The sequence below is a fragment of the Acartia tonsa genome, chromosome 11, assembly GCF_053477335.1.
Source record: "Acartia tonsa isolate MP-2025a chromosome 11, ASM5347733v1, whole genome shotgun sequence".
Lineage (NCBI taxonomy): Eukaryota > Metazoa > Arthropoda > Copepoda > Calanoida > Acartiidae > Acartia > Acartia tonsa.
The window spans coordinates 5,049,470-5,063,898 of NC_137270.1; the positions used below are offsets into that span (position 1 = coordinate 5,049,470).

Here is a 14,429-nt window from a genome sequence, read left to right on the forward strand (position 1 = left end):
ACTTTGGGCTCTCTTGATTGGTTGGTTTATTTGGGGCTTTTCATATAATAATTGTCTATTATATTATCCCTTAAAATCCATAAAAGAAATACCCATTATCAGAGAGAATAGTTCCAGTTTTGTTGGACCCGAGGTGCCGAAGGCACCGGCTAAAAAAACTGGTTTTAATCTTATGATTGTACATTTTTATATTCGTAGAAAGCTGGATATAATACGATGCTAGACATAGTTTCTTCGTATGGATGAGAACCGGTTCCTATCCACCGGATTCGAATGAATACGAAAAAAACTATTCCGACTCAAACTTTTATCTAACATTTAAGATAGAATGGTGTAATAGTTGTAATGAAAATATTGAGCACAAAATCTGATTTATCTTTTGGTGACATGTATTTGTCTCCTATAACATTACGATGCAAATTTCTGAGTTTAAAATTGTATAAAAAAGACACTTATTTTTTCGATCTAAACTTTTATATTAAGCATTTCTTTGAAATATGAAGATTGAATTGTGTCTTTTTTGTACAATCTTAAGAAAAAACTAGTCAGATTTTTTATAATTTAAAGTTTAATAATTGTTATTTGTTGTAAAAATAAAAATAATGTATTTTTTTGGGTGAATTTATATTATAAAGTCATACTATACTGTAAGATGAGAAACTGTAATTTTATGTGTACAATTACATGTTAATACATATTATATAAATATAACATTATATTGTGATTTGTTGAAAAAAATATATTCTTATTTTTAAGTATGTTTTATCTTTTAAAGAATACATCTCAATCTAAGATTTATTGAGTACTTAATGAGGACATACCTTAATGGCAATATATACGTGGATATTGTAAAAATTAATGTTGCTATTTCCCCTTTATTTATTGGTCAGTGCGTTGAGCCAGAAGGAGGGGGTGGAGAGAGGGGATTGTTATTTTGGCCCGCTGCGTGTTTCACTTTATGAAAAATCCATTAATATCTATATTATTTCGGTCTAGTTTTCTGGTTTAAAAGCAATTGTTTCTGATTTTAGATTAGATAAAGCAAAAACTTTTTCATTACTTTTTTATCTACTCGTATCTACGCCCCTAGAGGCTTCTAGGATAACTTGAGGTAGGGAGTATTGACCACACGGATCTTGGACAAAGTAGCTTCGGACAAAGTAGCTTCAGGACAAAGTATCTTCAGGACAAAGTAGCTTCGGACAAAGTAGCTTCGGGCAAAGTAGCCTCCACAGTTAATAAAGGTCATGGCCGCAGCGCTCGGCCCCCTGGCCTGCCTAGCCGCGGGCGCTCGGCCCCTTAGCCTATAACCTAACCTAAAATTTGTAAAAACATCATTTTAAAAATTGTAAAAACAATATTAAAAATTGTAAAAATCTATCTACCACTTTTTGTAAAATCCACGAAATTCCAAACCACCTATGTATTAACAGTTGAGGATATTTTGCTTAAATAAATGTCCTGAGGCTAACATAGATTAGGTTAGGTTAGGTTATAGGCTATTGGGCCGAGCGCCCGCGGCTAGGCAGGCCAGGGGGCCGAGCGCTGCGGCCATGACCTTTATTACTACTGGAGAATATTTTTTTTTAAGAAGCTACTTTTCTTAAGTAAATGTCCTGAAGCTACTTTGTCCTGAAGCTACTTTGTCCGAAGCTACTTTGACAACACCGCACCATGTTCAAATTGGTACCTACTTTTACACGTGCCATTAGAATATATAGAGGGAATGCCTTGGCCCATGAACAGAAGTAATTCATTACCATGTACAGTTAGGACCTCCGACATTAGTCGAACAACAAAGGGTTGGTTGTCGGTTGGGTAATATTCAACCTAATATCCTATAGAAGGCGTTAAAGTATCGCATCCTATTACAAGTGATAGATGATGATCTGGCTCCTCTAGATGATCACTTTCAATTGAACGTAAATTCGTAGGTATGTACGAATACCAAAAAAACATCAAAATGTAATTATATTTCGAATAAAAAAACTTCATATACATTTATACACTGCTTTCTACAATCGCTTTTCAGTTGATTATTTATAATATACAAACTTATTTTACAAAATAACTAGCGGCTAACCCAATAGTGGCCTTTGAATTTAGTTTTAAATAGAGAATGTAAAAAAATTTGTACCCTGCCCCGAAATGGCTTTAAACCTTCCCAGGACCTTCATATTATATGAGAACATAGGTTCATCAATTAGCAAGATCGTTCGGTACAGACAGACATTCTGTTACTTTTACATAGGGATACACATATGTAATATGTATGTGCAATTGCTGAACAAAGCTTAACATATTTTTTGGAAAAATTACTAGGTAGTAGGTAGTTATTTATCGCATGGTACTATAGACAGCTTTCCGCGGATATTAAAACAAAAATAGTAAGATTAAATCAGTTTTATGATATTGTTTTGTTTGCGGAAAATTGTCTGTAAAACGATGCTATACATGATTTTTAAGTATGACCGGTTCTAATCCACCGGATATAGATAGGTTTTGAAGCCAGACTTGAAAATAAATTATTGTTTCATTAGAAGAATGAATTCTTTATAATCCACAGTTCCATCATTGTCTTTGTCTGCAACCTAAAAATAAAATCCTTTTCTGTAACCAAAGTAGAACGATGTCCTTCCGTCTGAGGCTTAAAATCTCGGTAACCGCTAAACTAATTGGTCTCTACTCTTCAGGGAATATAGCTAAAGTTCCTGTGTGTTTTTAAGCTATTTTATAGGGGGACGGGACACGCCCATCCCCCCAAAGTAGAAAAATGCCTCTCTGGAAACCCCCCCCCCCTTAATACTACATTTACTTTTTCTTTTACTACATTTTGTGTATAAAACTAAAAATAAAATAGAGAATTGACCCATCCCTCCTCTTCCTAAAAGTCTCCCAAAGGCCTCTAGGGGCGTAGTTGCTAGTAACTGATATAAAACAGGCTATGAACAATTAATCAAATAATTGCTTAATAGATATATCTCGCAACATATTATATATATTTTTCCCCGGATATAGAATGTACAATTATGAGATTAACACCAGTTTTTTTAGCCCCGAGATGCCGAAGGCACGGGCTGAACAAAAATGGTTTTAATCTTATTATTGTACATTTTTATATTCGTAGAAAACTGGATGTAATACGATACTAGACATAGTTTTGTTTTTGTATGGATGAGAACCTGTTCTAATCCACCGGTTTCGAATGAATACAAGAAAAATATTACCCTGATCATATCAGCAATATCGTCTTCTGTTACACTTAAATTCAAGTTTTTACAAACCATCCTGAAAAAATGAATTTATTTTATCATTACTTGGATCTTACACCAGATTATCATATACTTCAATAACGTGAAACTTGTAGGTAGCTAAAGTAACGCTACTTCCCATTCACCCTTTTTACCCCATCCCTTCCCACTGGATAAACGAACTGACCAATAATTGATGAAAATTTTCCCCCTGTCATAACATATATTCTGAATCAATTTCAGAAAGATAAATGGGAGATATCACACAAAGTACCCTCTTCAGCACTGATTTCCACCCCCCTATTTTAAGACGGATGGTAGTGGTTTGTTTTCTTTTTACCTTATGGAAGGTTGGGTTATTTGGGCACAAAACTACCCCAACCTCTAATTTCAATTTATAAAAAAATATAAGGGGGGGGGGGGCAAGTATCGGTGATCTACCGGTCACTTGCGGGAAAGCACCTAGAAATTTTTAAAGTTTCAAGTTACTTGCGGTTGTGCTCTTATAAGAAAGCATTGAGTGGATGCTGTAAGTATTGGTGCAAAAAATGGGGACGAATTTAAAATTGATTTTACGGGGCTGGTCTTTTTTCTAGGGGGTTTGTCCCCCCTTCCCTTTTCTTTCCCTTCACTTGTGACGTAAAAAATCAGCCCCGTCAAATCAATTTGAAATTCGTCCCCATTTTTTGCACCCATACTTACAGCATCCATTGAGTGACTTTGTAGAAGAGGAAGGACGCAAAAAATAGCCTGAAATTATACTGAAACTTAAATGAAGTATCTCGTAGAAATAAAATTCATTTGAGTCAATGGTTTGTGAGACCTTAACTTACAAATGAAAGCAACCTTATTACATTATAGAATACGATTGCACTTTCTAACGCTATAGGTTCATAATGATTACCTTAGTTCAGCATGGGTTATAGTACCAGAACGGTCACGGTCAAACAGCTGGAAGGCGGTTCTTATTTCTTCGTCTGTAGCCTTTATGTTAAAATCGCATCGTATATTATAGACAGCTTTCCACTGATATTAAAATAATCCGTATATTTTGTTAGCCCCGAGGGGCCGAAGACCTAGGCCAAAAATTAATTTTAAAATATTTCAATATTTGTGGAATATAGTTTATAAAACGATGCTATTCATGATTTTTCAGTAGAGCTTAGAAACGGTTTTAATAGTGTAGGTAATATTCGTAAAAATATACTACAAAACTATTTAGAGCTGACTTATACAGGGTGTTTTTTTAATGGAACAAAAGTATTGCTTAATCTAACCCACTTTACGCTTGACATATATTAGTCATCATTATCCTTTTCTTTTACTTTAGGATTTCTATATCATGAAAAAATATTTCATGGTTTTCAACAATTTATTCCTTTTAACACTTTTCCAAATGGGTTTATTTTTGAAACATTAATGGATCAATACAGCCAAAAAAAAAACGCGCGAAAAAATTTAAAATTTCCCGCGTTTTCTAATGTTACAACTGACCTCCATATTCTCTGCCATCATCTCTAGGAACTCATTAAACTCGACAACTCCGCTGCCATCCGTGTCTGCAGCTCGTATCATTCGCTACAAACAAGGTTGCGTGATCAAATTTGTACAAATTGCAACATTAAATGTAAAGTTTTTTAATAAAAATTTCTTATTTGTTGGCTTAACAACTTTGGGGACAATTATTGAATTATAATTGGTTGGTTCACTAAGTTGAGTGTCCACTATTTTTAATCTAGATAAGGGGTAATTTTGTATATTATTATTGGTGATTTACATTAATTTATCGGCCATTGTCTTATCTTATGAAAAAGCGCAAAATGGCATCAAAATGTAACCAATAAAATAACCAATGAGAGGCGTGTAAATATTTTATCATTAGTCAATAACAATGTATACTGGCCTCTCATTGGACAACTTTATTGTATGACGTCATTTTTTTGTTGCCATTTTGCGCTGTCTCTTATCTGATCTCCCTGCAACCCACCATATATTGCTATAAAATGCTTTGTTAAAGTCTAACTGTTGATAAACTACTCCCTAAAAATTATCACTGATGTTCATATGTCTTATGAAAAATCCCCCCTCCCAATAAAAAAAAAATTATGATTGAAGTTCTTCTCCCGATCTTTAAGTCACAAAGGTTGCAGCAATGAATTTTTCAAATCTAACCTTCAATTCTTCATCTGAAGGTAAATGGCCCATACTTTTCAAAACTGACCCAAGCTCCTGGATAAAATTTGGATCAACCACATTTATTTGTCAGTTCGTTTATTCAGTAGGAGGGGAGGGGATGTGATAAAGGGGGTAGATAGGGAGTATTGTCAATTTCGCCAGCTGCATTATCAAGTCTGAAGCTAATAACAAATTTGCTATATAAGGATGTTAAAAAATAAGTACCTTCTTACTCTTTATAATCAATCCTTATTTATTGTAACAGGATGTTTGTCTGTACCGAAGGATCTTACATACTACAGAATAGATATGGTTCTCCTTCACAGTAATGTGCATGGTAATGAGTTGCGCCAGTTTATGGATCAAGGCCTACTTTCACATATTAGTGCCATATATAGCAGCAGTAGGTACCAATTTTAACGTCTTTAGTATGCCACTAAATTCGCAGATTTTGATGGTAATACCTTGACACTTATAGTACCATCATTATCTTTATCAAAAAGAGAGAAGGCAAACTTTAGTTCTTCAATTTTGGCAGGATCAATTCTAAAACAAAGACGTTCATTTTCATTCCTATACAATTCAATATCTGTATGTACAAGTAACAGGATGTCTTTCTGTCTGTGTCTTAAGATCTGGTCAGATATGGTTTACCTATACAATCTTCTTTGTTGTCCGGGTTAACTACAATTTTAAGGGAGGGTACCTACACCCTCCCAAGTAAAATCACCTCTAGAAATAAAGTTCTTCCACCCAATTTTTTTTCTTTTTCATTAAAACTAAAATTTACTTCCCCCCCCCCTTCCTCGTTCTAACTTAGTACACAGGCTCTTATACAAATAAAAAAATTCACAGGATTTTGTACCCAAAAGTGCAAAAAGCTCATGTATTGAATTTTAAATAGATTGTCCTATCCCTCTCTAACCGCACTCTCATTGAAGTTTTCGAATTTTTTGGGGAAAAAATAATAGTTATTTCTTTCATCGTATTATAAACCGCTTTCCGCGGATATAGAATGCACAATTATAAAATTAAAACCAGTTTTTTAGCCCCGAGGCACGGGCTAAAAAACTTATTTTTAATCTTATGATTGTACATTTTTATATTCGTAGAAAGCGGTTTATAATACGATGCTAGACATAGTTTTTTTTCGCATAGATGATAACCGGTTCCTATCCACCGGATTCGAATGAATACGAGAAAATGATATTACCTAGTTTGCCAGGGCATTTTGCAAAATTTATTGTTTTAAAATTTTCTAAAATAGAATTAGAAGTTTCTAAGCATTGTACTGTGTACTGTTATTTCTATAGTAAGTTAAGACAAGGAGGGGGGGGGGGGGGGTCATTGGGCTGTTTATTACACCAGTCCTTAAAGTTTTATAATAATGTTTTATTGTTTAGTTGATTTAGTTGGCAAACTACCTTATATTGTTTTCTACAGAAGGGGTAAATTTGTGTATCATCATTGGGGACGTAGTACATCAGTTTTTCGGAAATTGTCATATTCCATTAGATCATTGGGGTTTTAAAGTGGTTTTGATTTGATTATAAAGTTCAGTACTTTGCCTATAGGTGCGTGAAGAGCACTGAAACCATCCCCTTTATTTTTGTAATAAATTTAAAATTAGGAGATGGTTTATTCTTCTTCTCTATTCTGATCCCCTTCAGGGGTGCATTTCTCGCCAGTACCTATAACTGCGATGTTTTAACCCCGCTTGGCTACCCATAGAACAAGCGAACAAAAAGCTATGCCCCCCCCCCCGTCAACTCATTTAAAAATTAGAATAGAAAATGCAAAACTTCTCTTTATATATTTTACAATAAAGCCTCTACAAAAATAATTTGTTAGCCATACAGAAATTGTAATAAGAGGGGCGCTGAAGGGTTTAGGGAGATGTATTAACTCCCCTAACAATAAACGGCTTGGGGGATGTACCCCCCTAGGTGTCCGAGCCCCTTCAATACTCTAAAACAACAACCCCCCCCCCCAAAAAAAAAAAATTACAATTATCTAAAACAGCCGAAAGATTAGGAAGTTAAAATATTCACACCCACATACAATAAAATAACAATTCTACTCAAACCCCCCTACAACCCCCCTACAACCAACCTGCCCCTCTTCCCCCCTACATTTTTGGTTTAAGAGGGTGATATAATTTATCAAAATAATAGGTAATTTTAAGCAAAAAATAAAAACGGGTTATGTAATGCAGTATATGCAGTTGAATAATGAATATAGACTAATTATCAATTTATTGGTATGTGGCAATTTATAATTTTCCTCAAATCAGGTTGCCATTTATTTTTAAAGCGAACTAGATACCAGTTTTAATCAGTATATTAAAGTAACAGAATGTCTATGTGTGTGTGTGTGTGTGTGTGTGTGTGTGTGTGTGTGTGTGTGTGTGTGCGTGTATGTGTGTGGGTGTGTTTTTAAGTGTATGTGTGTTTTCTGTAGCTTAAAATCTTGTTAACGGCTTGATAAATATGGTTCTCCTTGAAAGTGAAACTTATAAGTAAGGGAAGGTTTTTAACTATTGTAGGGGAGGATTTGTCAACCCTCCCATGAGAAACTTCGCCTAGAAAATATCCATCCCTCCTCCAAAAATTCTTCTTCTTTATAAAACTAAAATTTAAAGTGGAAGTTCGACCTACTCCCATCCCTATTTTCCTTAAATTTTTAAAGCTTATATCTAGTAGTAAGGTTTTTTTGTCTGTAGCTTAAGATTAACTACAGAACCGATTAAGCTTTCCATTTTATGAAAGCTTCATATAGGTCCCGGATGGTTTTAGGCTATTTTATTCTTACTTTTTACTTTGGTTTTAGGCTATTTTGCTACTTTCCTTACATTCGAATACATAGCGTTACTATGTTAAAGATAAATTTACTGAAGACACATAAGAAAAAATAATTTGGCAACCTCTGATTTATTCAAGGCCAGATTTATAGATAAAAATGAAGTATTATCATTTTGTCATTTACATTTATCAGAAGGGATGGTTTAACTTTCTCTAGTAAAATATTAACATAACATATTTTGTCTTAAGAAGTGAATTAGAATAGTTTTGGAAAATTAGATCATTTTTTTCTGTACATAAATATCCCTACCATCATTAAAGTAAATGTTAGCAGGTGTTTAATGCGTATTTAGGTTAGATTAAATCATATCCTTCGTCATGAAACAAAATAAAATCAGAACTATTCTGGGTTAGGGAAGTTCAACCCCATCTACCTCCCTCCTCCTGTTTGCTCTGACTAATAACTGTTTAGTCTAGACAGGGAGGAAGGCGACATTTGAATTATCCTTGTCCCTAAACATTTATAAACACGATTTCTCATTTAATGGCTTAAATAATTTGGTGGCTTAATTAAATATTTACTGGCAGTGTCAAAACTTTTCGACCAAAAGTTTTAATTCATCAAATATCAGCGGAAATTTAAGGGTTTTTTTTTGGGGGGGGGGGGTTAGGTACATTATAAATTTTAGTTTTAAAAAAAATTCTAGGGGGTAGATTTTCTCTATGGAGGGTGATAGAAACCATCTCACAAAATAATTATAAACCGTTCTAGGGTCTGTGAGAAACATATCGGTTCAGCTGTTTCAGCGAGATTATTTGGTACACACAAACAGACAGACATCCTGCTATTTTTATATAAGGATTATAATAAATACAAAACTTTTCTTGATGAAATTAAAAGTCATTAATTGCAAAGGAACTAGGAAGAAACTTTTCTAAATGTTTGCATAAGCTGTGAAATTAGAAGATTTTTGTTTGATATTTGCAAATTACATTGTGTTTCTAACCCATCAAATACAAAACAAGATATTAAGCTTTTTATAAGGTTTTCATTATGCATTGTTTGTGTTTCTACCCCATATATTATAAAAACAAACATGTAATTTCTGTTTGTATTTATACCAGCGGATGCTACCTTAGTATATTTGTACTTTGTATTCAAAGGGGTAAAACCATCCTAAAGCTGAACTAAAATAAAATAGGTTAAAACCATCCTGGACCTACGCTGAGCTATACTTAAAAGGAGAATACAATCATCTCAGTGGTTTTCTAAAACTTTAACTACAGACATAAAAAAAACCTTAATACTTTATATATTTTTTTCTTTCAATTCATATTAAAACATCAAATGCTTTACTTATGTCAAGACTACATTAATTATCATTTTTTGTATAGAACATGTACTCTAAATTTCTTTGTTTAAAAAAAATTGCTTTGTACGATTTTAGGAATTATTATAAATACACTACGTACTTGGACTTCGGGACACTTTTAATAAAGATCCTAATCCTCCTCTTTCTGTTTTATGGAAATATAATAATGAGTACCCCTCCAAGGGCCCAACCATTTTCGTATTCTAAATCTGTTCTGTGAAAATAACCTTAACCATGAAAAAAAATACTATAAATGCACAGGGCAGCGAGAAAACTATCAAAATTACTAGAAAATATTTATTGCATAAGTATTAGACGTTTTTAAAAAAACAGTAATTATTAATAATTATTATGACGAACCCCAAACTGTCCAACTTTGAGAAAGACGATTCCAGTGACGTCATGTACGTTTAGGGAAGGGGGGAAGAAAATCTCTTCCCTTTTCTCCCATCTCTTTTGAAGAGATTTTCTTCCCCCCTTCCCTTTTCTTTCCCGAAACATATATGACGTAACTGGAATCGTCTTGCTCGAAACTGGGACAGTTTGGGGTTTGTCCAACATAAGATTACAATTCGATTTTGAAATTTATATATGTCGCTCATATTTTTAGATCATGCATTTAAGTCAAAAATAATAATTTGTAAATGATGATTAGTGGCTGCGCCCTAACATCTAAGGGCTCTGTGTTTTAAGGGGTAAGAAAAAGTGGCAGAAAAATAGCATAAAACCATCCTTTGACCTATGTAAAGCTTCAATAAAAAGAAGACCTCAATCAATTCAGTAGTTATTAATAGATTAAGCTCCAGACAAAATAATCTTACTACTTTATAGAATAGGACATTATAGCTAAAAAGATTCTGTAATAATATGTAATTAATCGTTCTTGCTAAAAATACTAACAATTTATTTGTTGTTTTAAAGGCATCATTTGGAAATTACTACAAAAAATGAATTTTGCATAGATGTAACTATACAATCAATGTTATACAATTATATGGTAGATAGGTAGGTAAGGAAAAATATAAAAAAAAAATAAAAATCAAGCCACACTATATCAAAATGTATAAGTTTAAAATTGCAATGCACTGCACAATTGCAATAAATATAACCTATAACTATTGTTCCAAATACTAAATTCTTTTAATCAAAAAGTATTTCAATAAAAAAATTGGGGTATAGTCCCTTTCGTAACATCGCTCCTTATGGGGCGATTCTTCGTATTTTTGTTTTCTCCTACTTTTAGCCCCTGCGGGGCAAATTACCTAACCCTGTGGGGGCAATCACCTAACCTAATATAACCTAACCTAACCTAAAATAACCTTTAAAAGGCCATTTTTAAAATATGACGAATCACCGCTTATGGGCCGATGTTACGAAAGGGACTAATCCCAAAAATTGTTCTTCATATATTTCCTATGCACATCTGCTTTTTCATTATTTCATACGTATTTCCATCTCTGATGACTAAAGAACGTTGTCATTCTTGTTTTGTTCTTCGCTAGTTATGATTGTTGTCATCATATTATCAATTAGTGTTCTTTCATGGATGAATGGGGTGGGGAGGAAGTTTATTTTATCTTTCATTTACCATCTCTTGAATCCATGAAAAGTTTTGGAATTGCATTTTATTCAATGAATAAAATGTGTAATTATGGTAAGGTGTTGGATCCCGGGAGGGAGGGGACACTGGGCTGTTTATTACACTAGTCCCCAAAGTTTTGTAATAACGTTTTCTTATTGATTTACTCATCAACTTTTGGGACTTTTATTGAATTTGCATTGGTTTGTTCATTAGATTAGTGTCCAAACGTTTCAATATCCAATGGAAATCCACAGATGGTATAATTTTGTGTATCATTATTTGGAAAAACATCAATTTATCGGCCATTGTCTTATCCCTGTGTTGATTCTCACGCCAGAAACTCATAAACATTCTCAAAAACATTTTGTACCAGAATACAGGGGAAATTTTGTCAAGAATATAGGTTTCTAATATGGACTCATTTATTGGTCAGGTCGTTCATACAATATAGGAGGAGAAAGGATGGGGGTAAAATGGATGTATGGAGGGAGTATCGTTATTTTAGCCAGCAGTGAGCATCACAATAGGAGATAATTTGAAAATCTGGTGCAACATCCAAGTAATAATATATCCATTTGTATACCAACGACTTCAGTTCAAACTTGAATCGTGTATCCCATTGTCGAGATGGTATTGGTTCGAGTCTCGGCAAAAAATGCTCCATATAACTTAAAACGTTGAAAATAGTTAAAACTCCTCCTATTTTTAAAGGTAATACATCAGCTTGTAATTCCTGAGAATAAAAAGAAATAGATTAACATGTAAAATGAGATCATTTATTTAAACGTAGGTTGTCTGTTTTATAATTTGATCACATAAATAAATCTGTTAATAAATGTTAAAAAAGTAGATATAACAAGGACAATCAGCAAACAGGACAAAAATGAAGGGGAAAAAATTTTAATAGATAAATTGATGTACATGATGAAGATGTTTCTCGTATTCATTCGAATCCGGTGGAAGGAACCGGTTCTCATCCATACGAAAAAACTATGTCTAGCATCGTATTATATCCAGCTTTCTAAGAATATAAAAATGTACAATCATAAGATTAAAACCAGTTTTTTTTAGCCCGTGCCTTTGGCACCTCGGGGCTAAAATAAACTGGTTTTAATCTTATAATTGTACATTCTATATCCGCGGAAAGCCGTTTATAATACGATGAAAGAAATAACTATTCCTTCTATAGGCTAACATTCTTAGTAAATTAATCTTGTTGAAATAATACAGCTAATACGTTTAAATTTCTATCTAAGAGCTTCCTAGGAATTTTTGTGAATCTTAATCCTTGTACTGATTAGAATAAAATTTTTTTTATGAAAACTACTTTTTATGCATAGTAGTGTGCATAGAATAGTTTTCTGTGCACCACTGACCAAGTAACATCTAATACTTATGTTGCATTATACAGGCCGTTTTTTAAAAGCAAAGCTTTCCTATAATTAGGGTCGTTAGACATGTCCTCTCGATATCAAACTTTGCATGATGATTTCTATAACACATAGGTATGATTTAGGAGACGTAGCAACTCTATAATCATTACCAGAAAGTCCATGTAAAACCTGCTGATTTTAGATTTTTTGGACTATTCATCTGATTTTTGTAATAATGTTTCTTAGGACAACAAGGTACAATATCATAAGCAAGGCATCTCTAAAATCAAATCCTAAAAATTAAAGTATGTCCTTTTACTGTCTTCTGTATTTACACAATTTTGCAACAAATGTATGCACAATATTGTTTAGACTTACAAATTATTGTTCTTCTTATTGCTTGTGATTATTGAACCTACTTACTTAACCCTTAAGAAAATTTGAAATAACCAATTACTAAAAATGTAAAGAAAGTGCGGACCCGCAGGGTTATGACCCCCCCCCCCCCCATCCCAGGGTTAGGCATAAATAAGAAAATATCTTCTCCAGTGGCTTATCCCTGGTTGTATCGTACCCTTAAAATAGTTTTTGGAAAAGTATAATTGGAATAATTGCATTTGAATTTGTGGAAATATCCTATTTTATGCTATAGTAGATCACCCACAACTTCTTTCCCTAAAAAAACAAAACATAATAGAGCTAAGATATTAGCCTATTTGGGGCTAAAACATTTTACCAATATACGTCACTCAAGTGTTAACACGATCGATGGTCAAAGCATTCCCCCCTACCCTTGATAGATATACTATGTTCACACATATTGTTACAAAGCCGCAATAAGAACTCTTTTTCTCGTATTTATTCGAATCCGGTGGATAGGAACAGGTTCTCATCCATACGAAAAAACTATGTCTAGCATCATATTATATCCAGCTTTCTACGAATATAAAAATGTACAATCATAAGATTAAAACCAGTTTTTTTAGCCGGTGCCTTTGGCACCTTAGGGCTAAAAAAACTTATTTTCAGTCCAGTTGGCATTGTCTCTCCCCCCCACCCCTGCATTACATGAGAAAGAAAAGAGTATTCAAAATATTATTTCTAGTAGTTCCAATACAGTTACTCAACTATGCACATTATGTACAATCCTTATAATAAAGTAACAGGATGTGTGTTTGTATATTTGTCTGTGTGTCTGTTTGTCTGTCTGTGTGACTGTACCGAAAGATCTCGCTAACCGCTAAACCGATCGGGTTCTCCTTAACAGGGTAGCTTCTCATAGGTCCCGGAAAGGTTTATAATTATTTTCTTAGGGGGTGGGACACCCCCAACCCCCCTCCCCCCCCAAAAAAAAACAATTTTAGCTAAAAATGAGGGGGGGAAGGGAAAAAAAATTTCCACCCCCCAAAAAAATTTTCTTATTAAATCAGAAAAATAAGAAATTCGACTCCCCCCTCCTCCAGTGGCCGCTAGTCATTAATATAGTACTATTCAAATTTTGGTCCGTTCGATGGTCTGTCTGTTCGTGACGGATAGCTTTCATAGTTAGTTTTAGACTTGTTTGAATTGTCCTGTAGATTTAAACGTTTTGCATGGTGATTTTTGTAACTTTTGGGTATGATTTAGAAAGCAAGTCCTTAATCGTTACCAGAAAGTCCTTTTTTACCTTTTTTATGACTTTTTGACTAACACTGTAAAATTCAAATTTTGGGATTGTGAAGGGTATTTTGTAATCAAATGCTTGGCTAATATCGCGGATTTTTATTTTTGAGAATGTACAACAGATTTCAAAGGTTTTTTAAAAAGAAAAACAGACAATTGGGTTGTCAATGTAGGGTGTTGTCTGTAATTAACCCCCTTAAAGCTCATATCCC

At 33.6% G+C, this 14,429-nt stretch overlaps 1 protein-coding gene across 1 annotated transcript; it reads right to left on the bottom strand.

The window, feature by feature from the left end:
• Positions 1-1,958: 1,958 nt before the first annotated feature.
• LOC145332492 (neo-calmodulin-like) lies at positions 1,959-6,656 on the bottom strand. The gene is made up of 7 exons (XM_080177494.1): positions 6,640-6,656; positions 5,891-5,972; positions 5,424-5,480; positions 4,746-4,829; positions 4,156-4,235; positions 3,228-3,288; positions 1,959-2,591 (listed from the first exon to the last, which is right to left on the bottom strand). The coding sequence occupies exons 1-7, from the start codon at positions 6,654-6,656 to the stop codon at positions 2,526-2,528; spliced, it is 447 nt and encodes a 148-aa protein (XP_080033620.1). The 3' UTR covers positions 1,959-2,525.
• Positions 6,657-14,429: the final 7,773 nt, after the last annotated feature.

Excerpts from the sequence above, each read along its gene's own strand:
- LOC145332492 (XM_080177494.1), bottom strand. Across the intron at positions 4,236-4,745 it reads TGATGGCAGAGAATATGGAG|GCTACAGACGAAGAAATAAG; the intron begins GTCAGTTGTAAC and ends TTTAACATAAAG. Across the intron at positions 2,592-3,227 it reads ATATTGCTGATATGATCAGG|GTTGCAGACAAAGACAATGA; the intron begins GTAATATTTTTC and ends TTTTATTTTTAG.